General features: G+C 44.2%; 3 protein-coding genes across 6 annotated transcripts in view; 1 reads left to right on the forward strand and 2 right to left on the reverse strand.

The window, feature by feature from the left end:
- Positions 1–49: 49 nt before the first annotated feature.
- Positions 50–3592, reverse strand: LOC6558530 (ras-related protein Rab-8A). 3 transcript variants are annotated; one of them, XM_032743121.1, is made up of 6 exons: positions 3167–3525; positions 2778–3085; positions 1725–1785; positions 1463–1667; positions 1257–1397; positions 50–1184 (listed from the first exon to the last, which is right to left on the reverse strand). In XM_032743121.1, exons 2-6 carry the CDS (start codon positions 2899–2901, stop codon positions 1092–1094), a joined length of 624 nt encoding a protein of 207 aa, XP_032599012.1. In that variant the 5' UTR covers positions 2902–3085; positions 3167–3525; the 3' UTR covers positions 50–1091. The 3 variants fall into 3 exon arrangements, with proteins under 3 accessions (XP_032599012.1, XP_001985156.1, XP_032599011.1); XM_032743120.1 differs by having other exon boundaries at positions 64–1184; positions 2778–3088; positions 3167–3560; XM_001985120.2 differs by having other exon boundaries at positions 55–1184; positions 2778–3592.
- A 183-nt stretch (positions 3593–3775) lies between these two features.
- On the forward strand, positions 3776–13563 carry LOC6558548 (ubiquitin carboxyl-terminal hydrolase 32). Of its 2 annotated transcripts, none has more exons than XM_032743118.1 (14): positions 3776–4028; positions 5780–6014; positions 6095–6368; positions 6602–6830; positions 6900–7735; positions 7801–8950; positions 9013–9318; positions 9377–9666; positions 11147–11823; positions 11882–12051; positions 12112–12299; positions 12374–12559; positions 12621–13097; positions 13164–13563. In XM_032743118.1, the coding sequence occupies exons 1-14, from the start codon at positions 3971–3973 to the stop codon at positions 13437–13439; spliced, it is 5352 nt and encodes a 1783-aa protein (XP_032599009.1). In that variant the 5' UTR covers positions 3776–3970; the 3' UTR covers positions 13440–13563. The 2 variants fall into 2 exon arrangements, with proteins under 2 accessions (XP_032599009.1, XP_001985155.1); XM_001985119.2 differs by having other exon boundaries at positions 9377–9609.
- A 1795-nt stretch (positions 13564–15358) lies between these two features.
- Positions 15359–24098, reverse strand: part of LOC6558551 (chromodomain-helicase-DNA-binding protein Mi-2 homolog) — a 30782-nt gene continuing 22042 nt past the window's right edge. Inside the window, exons 2-5 of the mRNA XM_032743191.2 lie at positions 21814–21890; positions 21484–21739; positions 15869–21424; positions 15359–15800 (exon numbers count right to left, since the gene is read on the reverse strand). Of these exons, the coding sequence (XP_032599082.1) occupies positions 15658–15800; positions 15869–21424; positions 21484–21739; positions 21814–21890 (6032 nt within the window). The 3' untranslated portion in view covers positions 15359–15657. The remainder of the gene's footprint in view (positions 15801–15868; positions 21425–21483; positions 21740–21813; positions 21891–24098) is intronic.

A 24098-nucleotide genomic window follows, 5' to 3' on the forward strand; every position in this document is an offset into this window, starting at 1 on the left:
TAAGCATTGCTTGCGCGGGGATTAACTGGAAAAGTGAATACATAGTAAATAATACGTTTTTACACATGGTTTATTTTATAAAATTGTATATGTTTAATAATTAATTTTACAAGTACATACATAATTAATTAATTAATATCAAATATGCATTTAGATTTAGTTATCAATTAATTTCACAATATGTATTTTACTGCTCTGCATTGTGTTGCTGTTGTTATTCGTATTGCATATGCGTATATCATCCATCTATCATACTTTGCTCTACTCACGCAAATTTTAATTATCTTCAAGTAGCTCATTAGATATCAACGGTTTGTTTATTGAAAACGCCCAGTGGTATGTTTGTTATGTTATAAAGCACCCGCAACTACTAATTAGAACTTGCGATAACTAAGTGAACCGATATTGACTTGTGCGTCTCGAATCTAGATTTCGTATCGAACTGAATAAAGGGGGGGCTGGCTGACAGGCCTCGTACGGGTTTCATGGTCAAATGAAATATAGATTAAATTACAAATTCATAAATGATTATACGTGAAGGGCAAACCAAATAATGTAATTGTTATACGCATGTATATAATTAAGATTCTAATTTATTGATTTGTCATTTTTTTTTGTTTTCATAAATTGTGAACAACCATAGCTGGTATTTTTCGTGCTACAGCAAATTTATAAATAATACATTACAAATGAAGAACTCTATAACGGACTGGAGCGCAGGGCGGGGCGGGCAGGGCGGGGCGGGCTGTATTGTTTGGTTTGATTTTCAGTTTACGCTACTCACAATTCTGTTGTATGTTACTTTTGTTTAAACATTAAATGAATATTGTTTATAAATATATATGTATATGCATATTTCGTACACCTTGTGGTCGTCTTGTGTCTCGAATGCAAATCCAAAATAATTGCTGTACTGTTATTATTATTATTATTATTTTGTATTATTAATTCATGAACTCGCATATTCAGGGGAGTTGTTTGCTCTCTTAGTTTGTTGGAACTTAACAGGAGTTAAGAAAACTACTACCACATACATTATCAGAATTATTATTACCACCATGCCGCATCAGTGCCACACGCACATTGCCACGTCAAAGCAGACTGCATCTGGACAGCCAACTGTCCTTTGTTCGAATCTCGGTAAGTTTCAGCTGATGACCGCCCTTGGGTGGATTATTCGCCTCCTGCATAAACAAAATAGAGTCAATTGCTTACACTTGAACAAATTAAGCATAATTTCCATCCACTTCACATACCATACGCTTTTCCGTTTTCGCTTTGATATCGCTGGCGAGCGTGAGGAAGGCCTCTTCAACATTGATGCTGGCTTTCGCGGAGGTCTCCATGAACTTAATACCATATTCGACAGCCAATTGTTCCCCGCGTTCCTTTGAAACCTGTACAATAGTTTACGATTACATACGTGCAGATCGAATCAGAGAATTTTTGAGAATATCATTACCTGTCTCTTATCGTTTAGTTCGCATTTGTTGCCCAGCAGCATTTTCTCAACATCAGCCGCGGCATTCTCTTCAATATTTCGAATCCAATTCTTAATGTTTTCAAATGATTTCTCCTGCGTTATGTCATACACCAGCATAATGCCCATGGCACCTCTGTAATATGCCGTGGTGATCGTCCGGAAACGCTCCTGACCAGCAGTGTCCCTGCGATTATTGTTTAGTTATACCTACAACATGCATATTTTTCAACTGATGACTTACCATATTTGCAATTTGATTTTCTTGTTATCCAATTCAATTGTTCTAATTTTAAAATCGATACCTGCGGATAAGAAAGACAAATAATAGAATTGAGTAAATGCCACACGTGATAAATAAATACAAATCATTTTTGGCAACAACTGGGGTCTCCAACCTGACTAGCTAGCGAGTAATCATGCGAGCGAAGAAGAGAGAGCAAAGACGACAACGGTTGAAAATACGCAATTGATTCGAAACGTTGTCGCCCGTTAAGTAAATAACCCAAATTGGAATTAGTGCAGGGAAATGTGCCAAATGTATAAATAGACAAATTGCTGAGCTCGTGACATGATGTGTGTAGGTTGTGTGTGTCTGTCTCAATGCTGCTCGCACAGCTGATAAAACCCATCTCAAACAAAAATGAGAAAGAACTTCCGCAAATGGCATACGAATTCAAAGGAATATTAATCATTAAGCCGAGTAGATTATGTCGCAGTTTTAGCATTGTGATTTTTGGCTCAATTGCTCAGCATTTATCAAGTGTTACTTCAACGAATTTTCAGCTGTCAGCCCTGTTTGAATGCATTTATTAGGCTCTTAGATTGGCCACTTTCCTTCTGCGGTTCTCTGTTGAGCTACGTCCTTGTGCACAGCCAAACAACAACAACAACAACACTAATTATGACAAATAACTTTGCAGAGAGCAAAGAAAAAGAGTATTCAAAATGAGTCACATATTTGCGTATGTGTGTGTGTGTGTATGCTGCTTCCAGCTGAGCTAAGAGACGATATTGAGAGCATGAGCATGGGCATATACGTATGTGTATGTGTATGTGTTCGATTGCTGCCCGGCGGCGTCATAATTAATTAAAAAATTTCACAGAGAAAGAGAGAGGCAGAGCGAGAAAGAGAGCGATGTTGATTACTGAGGATGACTGAATGTGGCTATGACTGATGATGTATGCACTTTGAAATGTTTGGTTCGGTGGCAGTTGTTGTTGTTGTTAGTGTTGGTGTTGTGCGTGAATGATAACGTTATATTTATAAATACATATATATTAATAATACACTCACCTATTGTAGATATAAATGTCGTGTTGAAAGCATCCTCTGAGAAACGAAACAATATGCAGGTTTTGCCAACACCAGAGTCGCCTATAAGCAACAATTTGAACAGGTAGTCGTACGTTTTGGCCATTTTGTATATATTCTGTCGTATTCGGTTGCTTCTGTATGATTAAATCACAGTTGTGCTTCCGCTTTGTGCCGGAATCTCGTTAAAGATGATGCAGTAGTACTCCTTGAACTTCTCTTTCGCCTCTCTATTTCTCCGCTTTTGGCGTTATCGTATCGTCCACGTCGATAACTGTTGGCTGGCTATACTGCTGTGTAATATGGCGGTGGTTGGTAATCAGTGGTTTTCGATTATTATTACACACTAGGCTAATGTCGGATTAATTTACTTGAACTGGCGCTACTACTGCGGGTCGGTACTCATTTGTTGGTTTGGTTTGGGTGTAGGTATGTATAAAAAATTCATAGACGTAACCACACACAGCAAACACAAACAAACACACGCAAGCACGCACAGTTTTTTTTCTTTTTTCAGCTCTGACTGACTCTGGTTTTCTTTTGTGTGTGTGTCGATTCGTTTCGAGCCCTATCGCAAAAATGGCGACGTAGTTTGAACACTTTAAGTTGCAATAGTAAATGGACGCGCGCCGTTTTGCACTTGTACTTGCTGCACTTGTAATTGTGAGGTGTTTTGTTGTTGGTTACACGTAAAAATTACGCTTAATTATTGCTTTCTAATTACGCCCGTACAATAAATGAATGGCTCTTTGCAAGTGTTGTGTAAGACTAAAGGCGAAACGATATATCGATAAGTAGTGTTAGTCAGCGCCGAGTAATAACTATTCACACAGCTGATTGTAGTAACAGAACAGCTGCTCAATTTTCTAATGACCCGATTTGACAGTATTTTTTATGTTACCAACGTGGTCACACTGACCACTCATAGTCAAATAAAAAAAAATATAAGCGAACGCGAAAGTGGCAAAGCAATGAAAGTGTGACAAGAAAACAAAGTTTATAAAAAATAAAATCAAACACAAAACTTGCTTTTGCATGTATATGACTCTGAGTCTGTGATTTAACCCTCAAGGCCCGGTAACGGCAACAAATAATATAAACAAATGTGAGAGGTGAAGTCACAAGACGACGACGCCAGCAGCACTCAAGAATTTGCCGTCGTCGACCAGGCAATTATGGGTACAAAAGAATCCAAACACGCTTGCATCAGTTATGAGGAGGCAGTCAAACGTGGTAAGTGCTAACCTTCAAATCCCACAGCAAGGCAACAAAAACGAAAATGGGTCATTCGAGTGTACAACATAAGGTTCTAGAAGAAAAACAATAATAGTATAATGCACCAACACAGGTGTAATTGCGCTTTATCGATTCTGTTGTTGTTTTCATTCTATTCCCCATGCTTTTATTGCTGGACATGGTAAATTCTTTTCATTTTCGCCTCGTTTTTTTCTTTCGGTTGTGCTTCTTGTGTGCAAATGTCGTAGGTGTTTGTGTGTGTGAATGTATGAGTATTTGCGTCGTCGTCGCGGACAGTGACGTCACAATAGAAAAACAGCAGCCGCGTTTTTTTATTCGGGGGCGGGAATATCGTTTGAGACAAAGCGAAGAAAATAGAAGACACAAGTAGTTAATGCTACTGTTTGTTGTCGTTAATCTTTCTCATCATTACAATCTAATGTGCACGCAATGACGTTGGGCTTGTAGTTTTTATTACAGTCGTATTGTTACTTTGTCTAATTTTCACTTGCTTTGCATTGGCATTCATCTCGCTGACTGTTCTTGTTGCTGTTGTTGTTGTCGCTTTATGGCCAGCCGCGAAGGCAAAGAAAACGAACGTTACTGATAAGATGCCGTTTGTATTTGTATCTGTTCCCATACTAGTCTACCCACTTGCGGGTGTCGATTGTTAACACACAAGCACACACACACGCGATGAACCGGTTGGTTTCTTATGAAAGCGTATGCAAGTCCAGTCGACACCGACCATTGTGCAACGCCATCCCCTTCTCCCCGCCTCCCTCTCCACATTTCCTCCATTCCAGCTGCACATCATAACAGACCATGCAGCAATCTGCCTCAAGAAGAAGAATGAATGCCTGCAATGAAATAACCGTTTGTCGCATGGCGTTGCTTAATAATTCTTTGCAATCGCAAAATTATTTCGCATTGCCTCTTCAAGCTCAATTTTTGATTATGAATTGGTGGCCATGTTAAACAACAACACCACACCGCACTCCTTACCGCATCTACAATTTACAAATTGGCATTTAACAATTGAATTTATTTGTCAGTTAGTTGATAACGTCTTTTTTGACGTCTAATAAGACGTTAAAGTTTAACGGATTTGTTTGTTTCTGTTTGAGGCCACAGGTTTGAACGTGTTTATAAATATGTGAAATACATTACGATTTTTAATGAAATTAAAATTAAACCTATACAAACGTATATATATATATACATTAAACAGGTGCAATTGTGATTTTTTTGTGCATATGACTCAGCAGCTCTCAAACGACAAGTTTTAACACTACTCGAATTAAGTGCGGAAAAAGTGTTTATATAGAATACTCATTCAGTGAGTCGAAACACAAAAGCAGTCCCCATTTAGAATAATCATTAAAACATGCGAATCATGTCCAATAAGAAAATCAGGAGTTTTCTCCAGACTAAAAGTAAACAACTCTTAACTTTATAGTTCTTGCAGATACAAGGTTAGTTTGAGTGGAAATGAATGCTAAACTTTGTACTTCGCTGAGATTTTTAATGATACTGAATTTTTGCAAAGATCTCTGCAGTAATGTGTATATAGACAACGTCTCAATTTGGCGGGTGTGAAACCGCAGAGCCGTAAACTGTTTTGGGTATTCCCCATGCGAGCCAAGACCTAAATAGCAAATTGTGCACATCCATTTGGGTTAAACCCAACAATTTATTTGCATACTTTATTATTTTTAATCTATATTATCTGTCCAATCAATCAACAGTTAGCGACGCCGAGCTGCGGCGCCTGAAAGATGCCTTCAAGAAGTCAGCTGGCGTGGGTCGAATCAATCTCAGTCGCAATGCATTCCAGCAGGATGTGCTGTGCGAGGGTGTGCCGCCGAAGATCACGGACATGTTGTATGTCGCCTGTGGTGGCACACAGCGCGGCATATCCTTCAAGGACCTGCTATGCGGCCTGGTGCTGATTACACGCGGCACCCAGGAGGAGAAAACCAAGTGAGTCAATACTAAATATTCAATTAATTAGACATAAAAGTGATACACTTATATTTATGTTTATCATGTTGCCCCGACAGATTTCTGTGGAACTTGTACAGCACTGATACTGGCTACATCATTAAATCGGACTATGTGCGGAATGTGAGCTTGGCGCCGTTCGAAAGCGTCTCTCTGTTTGCTCAGGGCGATCGGGTGAACTTTGAGCAGTTCCAAGACTGGATAGTCCAGCATCGCAATGCAACAGTGCTGTCCAGGTGGCTACTGGCTGATAATTGTGTCAGCCTCACCTCCGAACTGGAGACGCCCACCTTCTATCAGAGCTTGGCCGGTGTTACGCATCTTGAGGAGAAGGTCAGCAAAATATTAGCTAACAATTAACAGAAATCATAATTTATTTATACGCTTACATTGACAAACTCTTCACCAGTAGTCAGTACTTAATTTTTATGCAACAAATATATCGTTAAGCAACTTGGTTTAACTGATAATATTGAACATGAAATCATAATTTAATTCTACGATTACATTTACAATCTCATATTATCAGAAGTTGGTTTAACTTATAATATGATCGTCTATTGCAGGATATTGGCGACTTGGAGAAGGAGTTCTGGCGCTTGAAGAACACCTCACAGAACGGCCAAATCGACTTACAATTTCTGGGGCCGCTCATTAGTCCACCCATACCAAAGAATGCGCTGGCCGGTCTCTTCAATGCCTTCGACGAGAACCGTGACGGTCACATCGACTTCAAGGAGCTTTGCTGTGGCGTCAGCGCCGCCTGTCGCGGACCCGGCGTAGAACGGACGCGCTGTAAGCCTTCCTTGGAAAAAGCCTCAGCTATTGCCCAATAATAACCCCTCTTCTCATCTTGCATTGCAGTCTGCTTTAAGATCTTTGACGTGGATCGAGACGGGGTGCTGAGTCACGAGGAGACGCTACAGATGATCAATGTGCTGCTCTTTGTTGCCAAAGAGAATCGCGATGCGCAACAGTATAAGGATCTGACGAAGCAGCATGTAATCAGCGATCTGCTGGAGTTCGCACAGCGTAAGAGTCCCGACGGTGTGCCGAGCACCCTGACCCGGGACAATGTCTCACTGACGGCAGAGGATTTCATGCTGTGGAATGTGCAGTGTGGCCTGAGACTGATGCAGCCACTGTTGGACCTCATTTTCGAGCTGTGTCACATTGTGTTCGGACTGTGGCCGCAATGCAAGCACATGGAGTTTGACATTGTGCGCGGCTGGTTGCAGCGCGAGGAACGACGTCCGCATCGTGTTGGGCAGTTCTGGTATCTAATCTCGCGCGACTGGTGGCTGAACTGGATGCAGTATACCCAGCACACGGCACATACTTGCGACTACTGCAAGCGCACCGCCAGTCAGCGCAGCGCCGTCGACGAGGCGCTCGTTTGTGATGAGAGCTTCAACACGCACAGCCTGGAGCAACACGACAGCTATTCGCTGGGCTCGGTGTCCGGCAGCAGCGGCATCTCTGCCGGCCGGCATTGCGGCCAACAGCGTCCGAGCCCCATCGACAATAGCAATCTGATAACCCCAAATCCCTATCGCAATGTACGCACTCTCACCGGCGAGGGCGGTCATCTGAAGCGCGACACGCCCCTCGTCCAGAATCACGACTTTGAGCTGGTGCCCAAGTCGCTGTGGAAGGCGCTTAATCGTTGGTATGGCGACAATCTGCCGCTGCCACGTCAGGTAAGTGCTCAAGCCATACTAATTGGTATCTCTTTATGATTCAATCTTCACATTTTGCTTAACAGGTTATCCAGCCACCCAACTCGGAGGTGGAACTGGAGCTGTATCCGCTAAATCTGCGCATACTGCTGCATCAGCTGCAGACTGCCTCGACTGGCAGTGGCGCCGCCAGCACCCAAATCACCAGCTGGGGCTCAACGGTCAGCGCCGGCTACGGCGTTCTGGCATCGGGCGGTGGCTATGCGGCCATTGCGGCGAGCAGTGTTCTACAGGCGCCCAAGCGTTATCTGGCCTACACGGCTGCGTTCAGTCGGCTGGCCACGGTGCGTCAGGTGGGAGAGTTTCTGTGCGACCAGTTGCGCCTGAAACCCGAGGATATACGACTGTGGCATGTGCCGCCGTCGAGCGCAACGCTAGATAATAGTGCCATACTGTTGGAGGAGGACACCATGTGCCTTAAGGAGCTGTTGATACGCGACAACGATCAGCTGCTGCTCGAGATACGCAACAAGGATCTGACGTGGCCAGAGGAGCTCAGCTCGCTTGCCAGCACGCAAAGTGGCCAAGCGGGTGTCGCTTGTCCTGGCGATCGGCGTCGCATGACGCGCACCTCCATCATGTCGGTGCATGCGCCAGGAGCCACTGGTCTGCATAATTTGGGCAATACTTGTTTCATGAATGCGGCACTACAAGTGCTGTTCAACACACAGCCGCTGGCGCAATACTTTCACCGTCAGATGCATCGCTTCGAGTTGAATGCGGCTAATAAGCTGGGAACGCGTGGCCAGCTGGCCATGCGCTATTCGGAGCTACTCAAGGAGGTGTGGACGGCCACGACACGTTCTGTGGCGCCGCTAAAACTGCGCTTCTGCGTCAATAAACATGCCCCACAGTTTTCTGGCGGTGGCCAGCACGACTCGCAGGAGCTGCTCGAGTGGCTGCTCGACGCGCTGCACGAGGACCTCAATCGGGTAATGGAGAAGCCGTACAGCGAACTCAAGGACTCCAATGGACGGCCCGACAAGATTGTTGCCGCCGAGGCCTGGTCACAGCATCATGCACGCAATCAATCGATTATCATAGATCTGTTCTATGGCCAGCTTAAGTCAAAGGTCAGCTGCCTCTCCTGTGGACACGAATCGGTGCGTTTCGATCCATTCAGTTTGCTCAGCTTACCACTACCTGTGGAGAACTATGTGTATCTGGAGGTGCTGGGTAAGTCAACCAATGCAACTCAACTCTCATGAAATGCGCTTCATTCCTCTCAATCTTCGTAGTAATTCTACTGGACGGCAGTGTGCCAATCAAGTACGGCCTGCGTTTGAACTCTGAATGCAAGTACGCGGATCTGAAGCATAAGCTGGCCACGCTGTGTCCGCTGCAGCCGAGTCTGATGCTCGTCTGTGAGCTGTGGAATTCACAGATACGACAGGTGCTCGCCGACGAGGATAAGCTGCGAACGCAGAGCGCCAAGGAGCTGTATGTGTATCAGCTGCCTGAACAAACCAGTGCCAGGACGCGCTCAAATTCAGCGCTCAGCATGCACATCGAGCAGGGACTCAAGGACATACAGCGCAGCTCTGGTAAGTGCTTACGTTTCTCAATCGAATTCCCTATGCTAACATTGAATTGATTTTTCAGCGCTGATCACCACACAGGATTCGCTGTCATCGCTTAGCACGCTGCCGACCTCAAATCAAACTACTGCGTCGCGCGTCATCTGCAATGGCCATGTCGTCACTGATGGCCAGGAGTTGGCAATCGATGCTGACCATGAGATATCCAAATACAGCAGCAACAACAATAGCAACAGCAACCGGAACAATAACAGCTCCAGTCAAGTGCACGAGCTGCAGCCAGATGATGCCGGAAAGGTAAGCCGGTGCTTTGGAAAGAGAGAGTGCATGCCCCACAGTCTTTTTTGCTTCAAGGTATGGCTTCTAAACTATATTAACATACACGTATTTAATATGTTAGATTCATGTTGCCTCGCAAAAGGTCGCAAACAAAATGATTTTGAATTAAAATCCCATTGCCTAGGATAAACTCTCTCGCTCCAGCGACGACCCCGTTTCAAAACGAAGAATAATCAAGAATTTCGAATCCGCGCTTCAGCGTTTCAGCGTAACTGGCAAATTATTGATCTTTTTTTTTCTTCTTTTATTGACCACTCCGTCTTTTCTCGCAATGTTGCAGAATCAGAATCGAAATCTATATATTAAATACCGATATGTTAAATGAACAGTTGCCGTTTCTGTTTCTGTTTGGTTTGTGGGCTACCTTAGCTAATGTACACCCCACCCGATCTTAACTTCTAATTGTTCTTTGATTTCGTATTCGCACCTATTCAAATATATATATATATTAGTCTAAATCTCTCCCGTATCTTGTAATTTATTGTTATATTTCTATGCTCCTCTTAATACTAATACACACATTTAATTTGTTGCTGGCCTTACAAATAATAAGTATTGTACATTGTACATTTTTTGCTTTAAACAATTCTCAACATTAGACTCACCATTTAGCTCCTATCGTTACCGTTGCTATCATTGCGTAAGCAAAAATTTATAATTTAATTGTACCGTTTTTTGTACATTTTCTCTCGACTAGCCCGCTAGACAATTTCATTGTAGCTTTTCAATTGTACGCCAGGGTGATTCATTAGTCACAAAAATCAAAACAAAAAAAAACCATTATTAATAGCTTAATTGCTCTTTGCAAATAATTATTTAAAACACTCGTAAGTCACTTGCTTTTTTCAAAATGAAGATTTTTTTATACACCCTACTCAATTATAGTTTTCATTTTACATTCAAGTTTGCCGAACTTCAATATTAAATATTTTACAAGAATCGTATATGCGATTGAAATTAACTTCAATCAATTTTAGATACTTTATTCATGTTAGTTAATAGTTAATGAACTTTGCTGATATTCATAGAGCCACATTTGATTCTCATAAATATATAATAAATAAATAGTTTTTTAAAATATCAACTTTTTAGTTGAAGCTTACAGACTTATTTTGACATGGCCGTTTGTCGTTTGTCTTGAATCACCCTCTGTTGTACATATTGCAAATACTCTTCCACTCATTTACCCCCATTTAACAATATTACAAATTTTAATATGCGCTCCTAAATACTGGTATATATTTATACAGCTAATTTTGAACACGCGCAAATTGAATTATTGTACAATTTTTGTAGATGTTGAGCGTTTATCCTAGTTTATAAAAATATGTATATATACATATGCGAGTAGTAATCGTTAATTGTTTAAATTTGAAGAGCTTTAATATACACTCACCCTCTCACACACACACACACACACACTTGCACACGTACATATAAGTTACGCACAACTAATGCAAAACTTGGGTTACCTTCATTGGTACATCCGACACAGGAGTCGCTGATCCTAAGCTGCAGTCCGGAAAATAGCTTTATGCACGATCCGGTTACCCAACAGAAGCGCGTCTCATCGACCAAGCTACTCCACACGGAGAGCAACACCAGCTCGTATACGAATCACTCCGGTGAGAATTCCATGGAGAGCTCGCTGACGGAACCAATGCCGGTGGCCGAATTGGCTGCCAGTCGACATGGTAGCAACAGTGATGATGGTGCCTCCAACGAACACTCCAGTGGCATGAGCACAGCTCACACACTGGGCATCAATAGCTTTGATCGTGACGTAGATGATGATGATGACGATGCCGATGCTGATGCGGATGGCGATGAGCAGGGCGATGGCGAAGAGGAGCCGGATCAGCAAATAACCACCTCGCAGCCGGAAAGCTCGAGTGGCAATCAAACTAGCAGTGGCGTCTACTCGCGCCGCTCCTCGCAGCCCTACAAAGTGGGCAAATACCTAGTTGCAGTGCATCGCAAGATCACGCGCCACGACAGCTACTTCCTTTCGTATCACAAAACACGGCCCAGCCTGTTTGGTGTGCCCCTGCTGATACCCAACTGCGATGGCGGCACACACAAGGATTTGTACTGTGCCGTCTGGCTGCAAGTCAGCCGAGTGCTGAGTCCCCTGCCAGCCACCACCGAACAGGCAAATCATGCTGCCGACTGGTAAGTAATCACTTACTTAATATCCTCCAAATCTCTTTAAATTTGTTCTTTCGTGTAGTGATGACAGTCTGGGCTATGATTTTCCCTTCACGCTGCGCGCCGTCAAAGCGGACGGACTCACCTGCGCCATTTGTCCGTGGTCGAGTTTCTGTCGCGGCTGTGAAATACGCTGCAATAATGACTATGTGCTTCAGGGCGCCCTGCCGCCCATCAACTCAGTGGCTGGCAGTAAGTAATTCTCCCGTCAGTTGGCACAAGAGATGGCTAATAGCATATTTTTATTCGTAGGTAACACAACCACGCCCTTTACGAATGTGAAATGCCCATCGCTACCAAATCTGGAGGCCAAACGATCACCAGAGTATACCACATCGCTATCCTATACCCCGACAACAAAATATTTTGAAGACTTTACCATTGCCATCGATTGGGACCCAACCGCATTACATTTGCGTTATCAAAGCACTTTGGAGCGAGTAAGTGAACAACAACAACAACAAAAATATCGTGAATTCGCAGAATGAGATAAGAGTTTTTCTTTTATGTTCAGCTCTGGGTTGATCACGAGACGATTGCCATATGTCGGCGGGAGCAGGTGGAGCCCGTTGATCTGAATCATTGCCTGCGCGCCTTTACCTCCGAGGAGAAGTTGGAGCAGTGGTATCACTGCAGCCACTGCAAGGGCAAGAAGCCAGCTACGAAAAAGCTTCAAATATGGAAATTGCCACCGATTTTGGTAAATGTCTCATTATATTTAGCTAAGACATCTAATTAATTACTCTATCTCTACTCTGTAGATTGTCCATTTGAAGCGTTTCAATTGCGTCAACGGTAAATGGGTGAAATCACAGAAAGTGGTGCACTTCCCCTTCGACGACTTTGATCCCACACCCTATTTGGCCTCAGTGCCACAAGAGACGATACTGCGGCACAAGGAGCTGCTAGAGATGAAGAGGGATTTCATCAGCGCCAGCAACGAAGTTGTCAGCGAATTAGATGAGGTCGATGCCAGCGACAAAACAACAGCAGAAGCGGCACCACCGCCAAAAGCCGTGGATAGCGAAAAGGTACCCCCAGCAAAGGAGTCACCGCTGGTCGCTAGCAGCATGCTGCGTCAAACTAAATCGAGCAATGCAGCCAGACGACAGCGCCTCATCTCCACAAGCCTCACAAAAACACCCATTGTGGATGGGGAGTTCGAAGACTATCATCAGCATAAGCTCAAAGCGGGTGTTGACGAGTTTGATCCCAGATACAAGCTATATGCCGTGGTGGTAAGTTTTACAGATATTGAATACCTGAGCCTTTTAATGAGATCTCTCCCCCACTCTTCCACTTAGTCCCACTCCGGCATGTTGAATGGCGGTCATTACATTTCCTATGCAGCAAACACAACTGGTTCCTGGTATTGTTACAACGATAGCTCCTGTCGCGAGATATCACAAAAGCCAAACATTGATCCGAGCGCTGCCTATTTGCTATTCTACGAGCGTCAGGGTCTCGACTATGAGCCCTACTTGCCCAACATCGAGGGACGTGCGCTGCCAAATGCCACCCAACAGCTGGATGTGGACGAAACGGAGGGGGAGCTAAAGAAATTGTGCACCATATCGTAATATTGTACTTGGGTTGTTGCATACTGCAGCAGCTATGCGTGCTAAAAGCTATGATGGCTTCTTGAATCGCTTGAGCGTGTTTATTTATATATATTTAAATATATATAAATATATATTTATAAGTATGTGTGTATCTGGGCGTGCGTGCACGCGCGTATTTATGTTTATGTTGTTATTTACTATTTTAAGCTGATTTGCTGTTCTAGTTAATTAAGACTTAAGTTGCCCACAATATCTAGCTTTAGAGCGCAAACAACTTGCTTGCTTATTTTGTTGTGAGCGCAGTCACACATTGGCGTTGCAAATGTGATTTTGTTTAATGTACCATATTCCATACCACATGTACCATACAATGCTATACATACATTATTACCATTTTGTATCTATAAGTGTAATTTCAACATTAGCTCGCAAGTAATTTGTTTTGTCAGTTTATTATTAGATTATTTAATGGCATCGGATTTTTGGTGTTGATTGTGAGAAGCTTGTTTGTTACATTTGATTCTTATTATTATTATTATTTTTTTTATTAGCGCATCTTTTTTGTTGTACTTTGTCATATGTATTAGGCCGCCAGAGCCCGCTTGTAATTGTAATTATAATTATACGTACATGTGTATATGCATATACACGATATGCAATTCCATTTACTATTTGTAACTATTGTAAATAACGAGTCCGAGATCGTGCTGGAGAGATCCAAATGATGGTGGTCAGCAATTACTCGTCAAATGTTGTCGAAAAACTTGATATTAAATAGCAATATTTTTAGCAAGATGCTACCAATTTAATACCAGAATGAATTCGCACTCACTATTACGCCCACAGCATATATATATTTATAGTAAAGTACATATAGTATATATATATATATATATATATATATATATGATGAGTGCATTTGCTCTTATATTGGTTCTGAAATTAATGTTGCGCTTATCATATGACTTCAAGATGACTAATGACAATGTATTTGATATTTACAAATTAAATATAAATATATATATACATACGAGTATATACACATACAAACTTAACTAATTTATACTTAATATACATATATAATAATACAGAGAAAACAGAGAATCAAATAAATAAAAAATCTGTCGCTTACATGAAATAAAATTGTTTTCTTCTTTTCTAGTCAAATTTCGTTTTTGTAGTCATATTTCAGCAAAATTCTTATGGATCTCAAAGGCACACGCCTTTTTCAACTTGACGGAGGCAAATCTATCGATTTGCATTCAAGAACTTTCAAAAAACATGTTCACAGAAAACCCTTAAGCATCATAAAATTGGCCGTACTTTAGCAATCTGAAAAACTCTCCGGATAGCTTTTGACCCGAATGGGAAAATACATGGAAAAGTCCTCCAAACTAGCAAGATAAAAGTACTTTTTTGTATTTAAATAAATTGCATTTCAGCCTTATCCGAGCTATGAATCAAACGACTTATATTAAAAAGGACTATCAGGTGGTCATTCAAATCGTTCTAGTATTTTCTGAGCTATCTTGTGTTTTTGGTCCGTTACCATTCGATCTGCGACTACAATTTTTTCGGTGTTTTGTTCATAGATGATCCCATAACCTTGAATGCCAATTGATAGAGTTGGTCGCTGTGATCCTAACGCATCATGTTCTTGAAACTATCTACAAAAATTTGGCTGAAATGGAGCTATTTTGCTGAAGATCAATTGTCCTAACCTTTTAATCACACTAAAAGTATGCTTAAGGATTTTTGATTTTCTGGTCAGATTTCTTGATTTTCGATCAGCCTAAAAGTATTCAGTCCAATTTAAAAAGTCATATTTGCCAAACGAGTTCCTTTTGACATCCGTAAGGATCAGCGGTTGCTTACCTTTATCAGCTATAAGTGGAATAGTGGAATAAATAAAATGCAAGCCTTGGTTTTTGCAATGGAATTCAATTTATATTGTATTTGTAATCTATATTTAATAAAATTACATAGTAAGTTTTATTAAGCAATTATGTAATTTAAGTGGTATTATTAATTGGCCCGTAGGCCAGCCAAAATGTTCTATTTATAGAATGCGGCAAATATTGAATTTGTGAACGGTTATTAATTTCATTGCAAATGATTATGATAAATATTATATGCGTGTTTTGGGTATTATGCGTTTTTATATGTTGTTTACGTAGTTTAAATTCTTAGCTCAAGAGTAATTAATTTCCATGGAATTTGAATGCGATTGAGGCGCTCAGGAGCCGCCGGTGTTGTTGGCCAGCTGCCCGGGCACCGAGAACTGTGGCCGAAAGTTGGCAAAGTTGCCGGCGGGTCCGCCAGTGAATGCCGGCAATGAGGTGCCTTGAAACCCGGCCGGGAATTGAGGCATCAATTGAGCTGCAATCAAACCAAAATGACAATGTTTAAATGAAATATATATACTATATAAATCGAGTATAACCAACCTGCATTAGAAGCATTGCCAGCGGTGGCCGCCAGACGCGACAGTATGGAACGCTCGGACATTTGCAAGCGTTGCGCCACCGGCGGAATACGGGCCAAAGTGGCCGGCAGACGGGAGACATCGCTCTTCATGTCGGACAGCAGCTCCTCGAGCTGGTTGAGAACCTTGTGCAGGACAGCATTGGCCGGCTTATTGCCAGCCAACGATTCCTTGCTCAGATGCTGATGCGATTCGGCCAGGCATTCGACCTCGGCGAAGCGTGCATTTAACGACATGGCCGGATGACTGGGATCCTGGGCGAGATTCAAGAATGCCGCACGTCGCAGCTGCTCCTCAATGACCAGCGCCTGTTCGAGCAGCTTGAAGCGTCGGGCCAGAAACTTGTTCTTAATTTCCAAAAAGTTACCCTTGCCCACGTCCATTTTGAACGGCTCATTGATGATCGCAAAACGGATATCGTTCTGAATGTCCTGCCAACGGCCGTAGCCGTGTGTAACAATGCCAGCCAGCAGCCAGTAGTCGTGACGTCTATGCCAGATCTCATATTCGCGGCCAGGCACCGCTGCCTTCTCCTCGTTCAGCCACAAGGTGTGCAGCTCCGTAAATCCGCCATCGGCAATGTTAAACATAAATTTGCGCTTCAGTACCTCCAGGCTGTCCTCGACCAATTTGCCAGCAGTGCCGCCGGATACGGCTGCAGCGTTCTTCTGATCCTTGGCCGCATTAGCGCTGGCATTGGGCTTCTCCAGTTCGCCATCCTCCTTGACAATCATCACATCGTCGTCATCATCATCGATGATGTTTGTTGTTGCTGGTGTTGTTGTTGTGGTGCTTGGATTGATTGTTGGTTTCTCCTCGCTGCTGCTTGTCTTCTCCTTCTCCTTTTCCTTCTCTTTCTCTTTCTCCTTTTCCTTATCGTCGCTCGGCTCGCTCTTGGGAGGCGACTCCTCCTTGGGCTCCTCTTTTGGCTCCACTTTAGCTACCTCACTCTTGACAATCGCCTCGCTGACCTTTGCCTTTGCCTCACCATCACCACCGGCAGCAGAGTCTTCGGCCTTGTCCACCGCGCCATCGGTTGGCTTCTTGTCGGCATCCTCAGCATCGGGCTCGGATTTGGGCTCCAGCTTCTCGGACGTTGCTTTGTCTAGCGCAGCTTTGTTGTCCTCGCTCTTCTCGGATGCTGGCGCCGGACTTGGAGCTGCACTCGTCGCTGGCGTCGCACTGTTGCTGGTAGTGGCGCTCTCTGCTGGCGGTTTGCCGCCCGCAGCCGTTGCTGATGCCGCCGCTGCGGCGTCTAGTGGAACTCCCGGCTCCTGTTTGCCGACAGCAGCACGGACTGGCTCGCACGGTTTGAGTATTAGCTCGGGCATGCTGTAATAGCCATTGATGTGCTCAAACTCCTGCACCTTCTTGCGGATAAGGGACATCACACCGATGCGCGTGAGCACATGCTGTCGGGACAAACCCTCACGGGGCACTCCATCGGCAAAGGTCTCGGCATTGTCGGCACCCGGCTCGCACAGATGCCGCATGAACAGGGAGACGTACGCCTTGAAATTGCGCTCCGATTTGCCGCGCAGATCCCGCACCAGCCACTGTGAATTGAAGGCATCCTGGGGTGGCATGCCATAGCGCATGATCGCATTGAGGAAGCTCTTCCGTTGGCGGGCATTGAAGCCCAGCACCTCAATGTTGCCCCCAACACGAGCAAGGAGTGGTGGCAGGGGACGATCGTCGCGTCGCTCCAAGCGGCGCTTGGCCTTGCGTTCGCCGTTCTGCTCATCGAAGTCATCGTCGCCGCCATCCTCATCGCTGCCGCCGGAGTATTCGGAATTGTATTCGCTGCCATTGTCCTGCCAGTTGGAGTCGTCGCGTGATGTGTCTGCCGCCACGACGCCACCATCTGTGTAATTCACCTGCTTGCGCACACGTTTGCCCTTGCCGAGGGAACGACCCACATCCTCCTGGTGCTGCTCGTAGTGGTGACGCAGCAGTTTGACCCAATATGCTGGATCTGAGTTCTCGGCATCTTGCTTGATAATCTCGGTCTCCTCCTCTTCCTCCTCCTCCTTGGTGGCATAGGAGGCCACCTTGAACGAGGATAGATACTCATTGGCCCACGATTCCTTCTCCTCGATGCCGCGATTGGTGCGATCCAACAACTCTGCAACGGCCTTGTCATCATAGTGAATGGCCTCCTCTTTGTCATCCTCCTTGAAGAGATCCTCAGTGCCGAAGCGCAGAATGTCGTCCAATTCCTGTTTTGTGAAATTGGCACCTTTACCACCCATGCCGGGACGCACCACCAAATGGGTCAACATCATTTTGCGCTTGGCCACCTGCGTCACACGCTCCTCAACCGAGTTGCGTGTGACAAAGCGATAGATCATCACCTTGTTCGCCTGTCCAATACGATGGGCACGCGAGAACGCCTGTATATCATTGTGGGGATTCCAATCCGAGTCATAGATAATGACCGTATCGGCTGTGGCCAGATTGATGCCCAAGCCACCAGCTCGAGTACTGAGCAAGAAGACAAACTGTTGAGCGCCGGGCGCATTGAATCTATCGATTGCCTCCTGGCGCAATGTGCCCGTGATGCTGCCATCGATTCGCTCGTACTTGTACTGCTCACCCTCGAGGAAGTCCTCGAGTATGTCCAGCATTTTCGTCATCTGCGAAAATATGAGCACGCGATGATTCTGTGACTTCAGCTGCTTCAGCATCTTTGAGAGCAACACCAGTTTGCCGGCTGCCTTGGTTAGCGAGAGCAGCTCATAGATGCCACCCGCCGAGGTGGGTGCCTCCTCGGATGCCGAGGGGAATAGATAGGGATGGTTGCAGCACTTCTTCAGATCCATCATGATGTTGATCAGGGAACAGGAACCGCCGCCGCTCTTCGAATTGAGCGCCTCATAGTTTTTGGTCAATATGAACTTGTAGAACTTCTTCTGCATGGCCGACAACTCGACACGAACGATGAACTCCGACTTGGATGGCATATTCTTGAGCACATCCGTTTTCAGGCGACGCAGCATGTGGGGGCCGAGCATCTCGTGCAGACGCTTCACCTGCTCCTCCTTCGAAACATCGGCGAATTCGCCCTGGAACGCCTGCAGATCGTTGAACTTATCGCGACTCAAAAAGTTGAGCAAATGGAACAATTCCTCCAGATTGTTCTGCAAGGGTGTGCCAGTGAGCAGCAGCTTGTAGGCAATCGCATAGCTGTTCAGGATGCGGAAGAACTTGCTCTGGTTGCTCTTCAAGCGATGTGCCTCATCCACGACCAGCACCGCCCAATCAATGCTGCCCAGACACGGTGCATCCATGGAGATCAGCTCGTAGCTGGTGAGCAGCACATTGAACTTGTATTGAGTTGTTCGCAAGCGGGAGACTTTGGTGCCTCTGATGGCGCCCTCCTCGAAGGTTAGCTCGTTCTCGCGGATCACCGCTCGGGAGTCCTTGTCGCCAATGTAGGTAATGCAATAGAAATCGGGTGCCCACAGCTCAAACTCACGCTCCCAGTTGACCAGCGTGGAGAGAGGCACAGCCACGAGGAACGGACCACGGCAATGGCCCTCCTTGTACAGCGAGTAGAGAAAGGTGACCGTCTGAATCGTCTTGCCCAGACCCATCTCATCAGCCAGTATGGTATCGATGCCCTGGCCCCAGCTGTAGCGCAACCAGTTGATGCCCTCAATCTGATAGGGATGTAACTGCATGCCCGTATCGTCGAGGAATGTCGGCTGACCCTCGTATTTCTTCTTCAGATCCGTGGTGGGTTTCTCCGGCGGCGGTGTATAATGCTTGACGGGACGATCCTCATCGTCCAGTTCAAGTTTATGCTTCGTTTTGCGTCCCTTCTTGTTCTTCTTGCTGGTGGCGGCACGCGTCTGCTCCGAGGTGCAAACAGCACGCAGATCCTGATAGTAATCGATGGCCTGACGCAGACCGGGTATATCATCGCCCTCCTCCTCCCAGGTGGACTTGTCATAGGGCAGCTCGCGCCACTTCACCAGATACATGGTGCTGCCATCGCGTGCCGTCCGATGATTGATCACACGCTGCACGATCAGCCATTCGGGCTTGACGCCATTCTTGTAGAAGCGCTCCTCGAGAGCGGCCTCATCGTCATCATCGTTGCCCTTCATGCCCACCTTGTCCTTGTGGCGCTGAATGCGCTTGAAACGGGTATCGGCCTCGTCCAGGGACTCCTCGAATTTCGGTGGCTCCTCCATATCGTATTTGCGCTGAAAGGAGCGTATCATCAGCGGATGATGCACATCCAGCTGCACCTCGGAGACCCAATCGCAGTGCCAGTAGGACATGTTGTGCCACTTGATGAAATACTCGCGCACCCGATTGCCCATCTTGGCGCTCTTCGAGGTGGATGCTTCGCTGCTGTCGCGACGCTGCACCGCCCAACGCCAGGTGATGATCTTCTCGGCCTTGCCGACCAGAGGTGGGCAACTGCAGCGTGGACAGCGCCAGTCGCCATCGGGTATGGTGTCCAGCGGTGGATTCAGACAGAACGTATGGTATGCCGATGGGCAGGAGTCGCAGCAGAGCAGCTCACCCCCATCCTTGCACACACGGCAAAACTCCTGATGCTCGTCATCATCCTCCTCCTCGGCGGCGCCGCCATCGGCCTCGCAGTGGGGGCACGACCATTTACCCTCTGGCGGCTCGTCCAGTTCCGGCTCCAGGCAGACCAAATGATAGGCACGTGGACACGTGTCGCAGAGGATGATTTCGCCGCCCTGTTGGCACACCTCGCAGTAGTCCTGATGCTCGTGTTCGCCATCCTCGCCCTCTGGGAAGTTCTTTGTTTTCTTCATTTTGTTCTTCTTCTTGAACTTGTTGCCAATCTTGGTTTTGGCCTTCTTGCGCACCACTGGCGTACCGTCCTCTTGGACGCCGGCTGCGGCGGCTGTCGTCTCTGCTGGTTGTTTCTCCTTCTCTTTCTCCTTTTCCTTCTCATCGGCGCTGTCATCGGACTTCTGCAGCATGCGCTCAAACTCCAGATCAGAGTCACGCTCGGAGGCGCCACTGGCATCTGGTTCTTCGTCGGAGCTGTCGCGCTTCCGCTTGCCAAACTTGATCTTTAAGGTTGGCACCTTGGCGGCTCCTTGACGACGTCCCTTTTTGTTGCTGCTGCGTCCGCTGCGTTTGCGTCGCGGCTTCTTCTCCTCCTCCTCTTCCTCCTCGTCCTCCTCCTCCTCGTAGATATCGTCGGGCTTCTCGTTGCGCGACGAGCGCGATGAACGCGGCTCATCCGTCTCGGGCGCTGCTGCCGCTGGCTGTGCCTGTCCGCCGCCCTGCTGCTGCTGCTCCTGCTGTATGTGCGGATTGCTCTCACAGAACTCACGCCATTTGGCCGCCACCAGCATCATCAGCTTGGTTGCGGCAATTTTCGGATTCTCCTTTTGTAATATGGGTCGCACATGCTGCATGAATGCCTTGTACGTGGTCAGGCTCTGCAGATCCTCCTCACTGTACTCAATCTCCACATCGCATACGCTAAACGCCGAGCACACATCATCCACTGATGGCATTCCTATAATATAAATATAAATATGGGCTGCAAAGGAGTCAAAGTCAAAGCCGGCAACTTACCCGACGATGAAGATTCCTTCTCCTTCTGGGCCTGCTTCTCCTCTTTGCGCTTGCGTCCACGTTTCGATGAAGTGCTGGGATACTCAACTTCCTCGTCGTGCTGCACAAAGTCGCTGTCCTCCTCGCTCTCGTTCCTCTTGCGTTTCTTCTTTTTGCGTCCCTTCTCCTCGCCCTTCTTCGTCTTACGCTTCTTGCCCTTCTTCTTCTTGCGATTATCCTCTGGATCGTAGTCATCGTCCTCATCGTTCGGCAACGCCTTATGTGAATTATAGAAAGATGATCATTATATATGCTAAAACTGGGACCAAAAATGTAAATCAATCTACTCACATTGGGCTTCAATGGGGCATCAGAATCGTTAGATAGCTCCGCCACCTGAGCATTGTCCTCGACCGCTTCCTCCTCTTCTACAAGTCAGTGAAGTGAAATTAAATTAATAATCGTTTAATTGATTCTATCGCACTCATGCAAGTTCCTCATTTTTTTTTACCGTGGTTCATATTCAAGCGCAGGTCCAAAAACAAATATTTCACATACAACAAATAAATCTTATCAGAAGGAGATAAAACCGACATCTCAGTTATCTCCATCACCAACCCCATCCCTTAGCGAAAGTCCCACAAGGACAGGAAAGAATGTAAGAAAAATGATTGATTTTTTTTTCGATTCAATATTTTATTTGACTCTATTTTTCTTTGCTTTTTTTGTTAAGTTTTTTTTTCTGTTTTCTTTTTTTTGTTGTTTTGTTTGTCGCCTTATGAATTACTAGTATATAACAATATCTCATTTTTTTTAAGATTTTTAATTCTGCTGGTTTTGTCAGCGATTTTGCTCTTAAACTTAATAATAATAATAATTTTTTAATAATAATAATAATTTTCTCATGTCTCTTGATCTGGTTTACTCCTTTTTTCCTTGCGGCTTACATAATCATATTTCTTCCTTTTTTTTTTGTTTGTTTTGTTTTGCTTTGTTTTCATGTTGTTGTTTATCATTAATAAGTTTCTTTTTTGAAATTGCAGTAGATTAGTTTATGTGTGTATGTCGTGTGTGTTTGTGTGTGAGTTTTTGCTTTGTATGTGTGGTGTGTGTGGGGGGCGTGGGTGGCATTTATGCATATAAAACTAGTAAGTTGCCCATCATGTCTCCTTCTTGTTATACTTATCAAATGTCATTGTTGTATATAGGTATATATAGATTTTTTTTCATTTTGTTGTTTTGTATATAAATTGTATATATCATTTTGTTGTTGGTAATTGCTATAAACGCTTGATTTTTTGCAACTTGATCTCATTGTTTCGTTTGATTTTCCCTTTTTTGTTTCCATTCGTTTGTTTTTTGTTTTGTTTTGCTCCTACTACTTAAATATGGTATATAAAAAATATTGCAACGAAATAGCTACATAACAAAAAAATTTGTTTTCTTTGTTGATTCCATTCATACAATTCTTATTTGTTTTGTTCTTTGACACTAGAGTGTGTTTCAGCAAACTATTTTTTTTTTTATAATTTCTCAAGCAAAATATTTGACTTGATATATATTTAATATTTGTTGTCTCCCCTTACATATACACATATAAATTTTAAGGAAGCGTCTGTAACGTGCTTTGAGTTGTCGTTGTTTTTAAAAACTAGAAACAGCTTTTCGGGGGCCGCATAGCTCTGATACAACCGCACAGTTCATGTCTATAACTCATTTTTTGCATAGTATTAATTTTTATTTTTCTCTTTCTTTTTTGATTTTTGAGCAAAAATTTGTCTAACGAGGCAAACGAAATAATAAATATTCAATTTTTCTCTTTGCAAATGGTATTTTAGTCGTTGTTGGCAAATAAGGAAAACAAACGAAAAATAAAAAACAAATTGAAACACAAAAATTATCTTTTCCATATAACAAAAAATTAACTAATAGAAAAGTATATGCTAAAATTTCAAATTTTTCTAAACAAGTCGCTATTATGATTAAAAAAAAAGAAAAACAACAAAATTAACAAGCCGTTTTAAATGATCAGTCTATTGTTAAAGAGGCACGCCCGCATGCAACACCACAAGAAGAGGAAGGAGAATATAAAAATGTGTGCTGTTAATGTAAGTGTGTCTGTGTGTGTAATAGTAATGTATGTGGTAGTTGTAGTTGTAGTTATTGTAGTAGTAGTAGTAATGTATTTTGGCCAGCTGCACAGGCACAAAAGCTAACGCAGCAACACACAAAACAAATTGCTTTCGGCCCACTGTGCGCGCTTAAAATCATATGTGATTAATTCTGTGTTATTCTTGTCCATATGTATCAGAGTGCATCAGATGGTGCATGATTTGGGGGAGGCGGGGCGGGGAGAGGAGTAGTTGATGCTTATAATCATGTATGTACATAAAACAAGAACCAAATGCGAATGCGATTGCGATTGTGTGTGTGTGTTTGTGTTATGTAACAAATTGAGGATTGCAAATAATAAAGAAACAGAACATTTTAAAATGGAAAAAGGGAGTTTTCTAAAAACATATATATAGATATATATATATATATATAAGTATGTACACATATGTTTTAAAGTTGGCTTCATAATCATAATTATTACTACACTCAAAATGTAAAAAAAAAAAACAAACGAAAAAAAA

The sequence above is a fragment of the Drosophila grimshawi genome, unplaced genomic scaffold, assembly GCF_018153295.1.
Source record: "Drosophila grimshawi isolate 15287-2541.00 unplaced genomic scaffold, ASM1815329v1 contig_44, whole genome shotgun sequence".
In the NCBI taxonomy this organism is placed as follows: domain Eukaryota; kingdom Metazoa; phylum Arthropoda; class Insecta; order Diptera; family Drosophilidae; genus Drosophila; species Drosophila grimshawi.

Excerpts from the sequence above, each read along its gene's own strand:
- LOC6558548 (XM_032743118.1), top strand. The coding sequence starts at position 3,971 with ATGGGTACAAAAGAATCCAAACACGCTTGCATCAGTTATGAGGAGGCA. Across the intron at positions 4,029-5,779 it reads TGAGGAGGCAGTCAAACGTG|TTAGCGACGCCGAGCTGCGG; the intron begins GTAAGTGCTAAC and ends ATCAATCAACAG. Across the intron at positions 6,831-6,899 it reads CGGCGTAGAACGGACGCGCT|TCTGCTTTAAGATCTTTGAC; the intron begins GTAAGCCTTCCT and ends CTTGCATTGCAG.
- LOC6558530 (XM_032743121.1), bottom strand. The coding sequence starts at position 2,901 with ATGGCCAAAACGTACGACTACCTGTTCAAATTGTTGCTTATAGGCGAC. Across the intron at positions 1,398-1,462 it reads AACTAAACGATAAGAGACAG|GTTTCAAAGGAACGCGGGGA; the intron begins GTAATGATATTC and ends ACTATTGTACAG. Across the intron at positions 1,185-1,256 it reads CGAAAACGGAAAAGCGTATG|GAGGCGAATAATCCACCCAA; the intron begins GTATGTGAAGTG and ends TTGTTTATGCAG.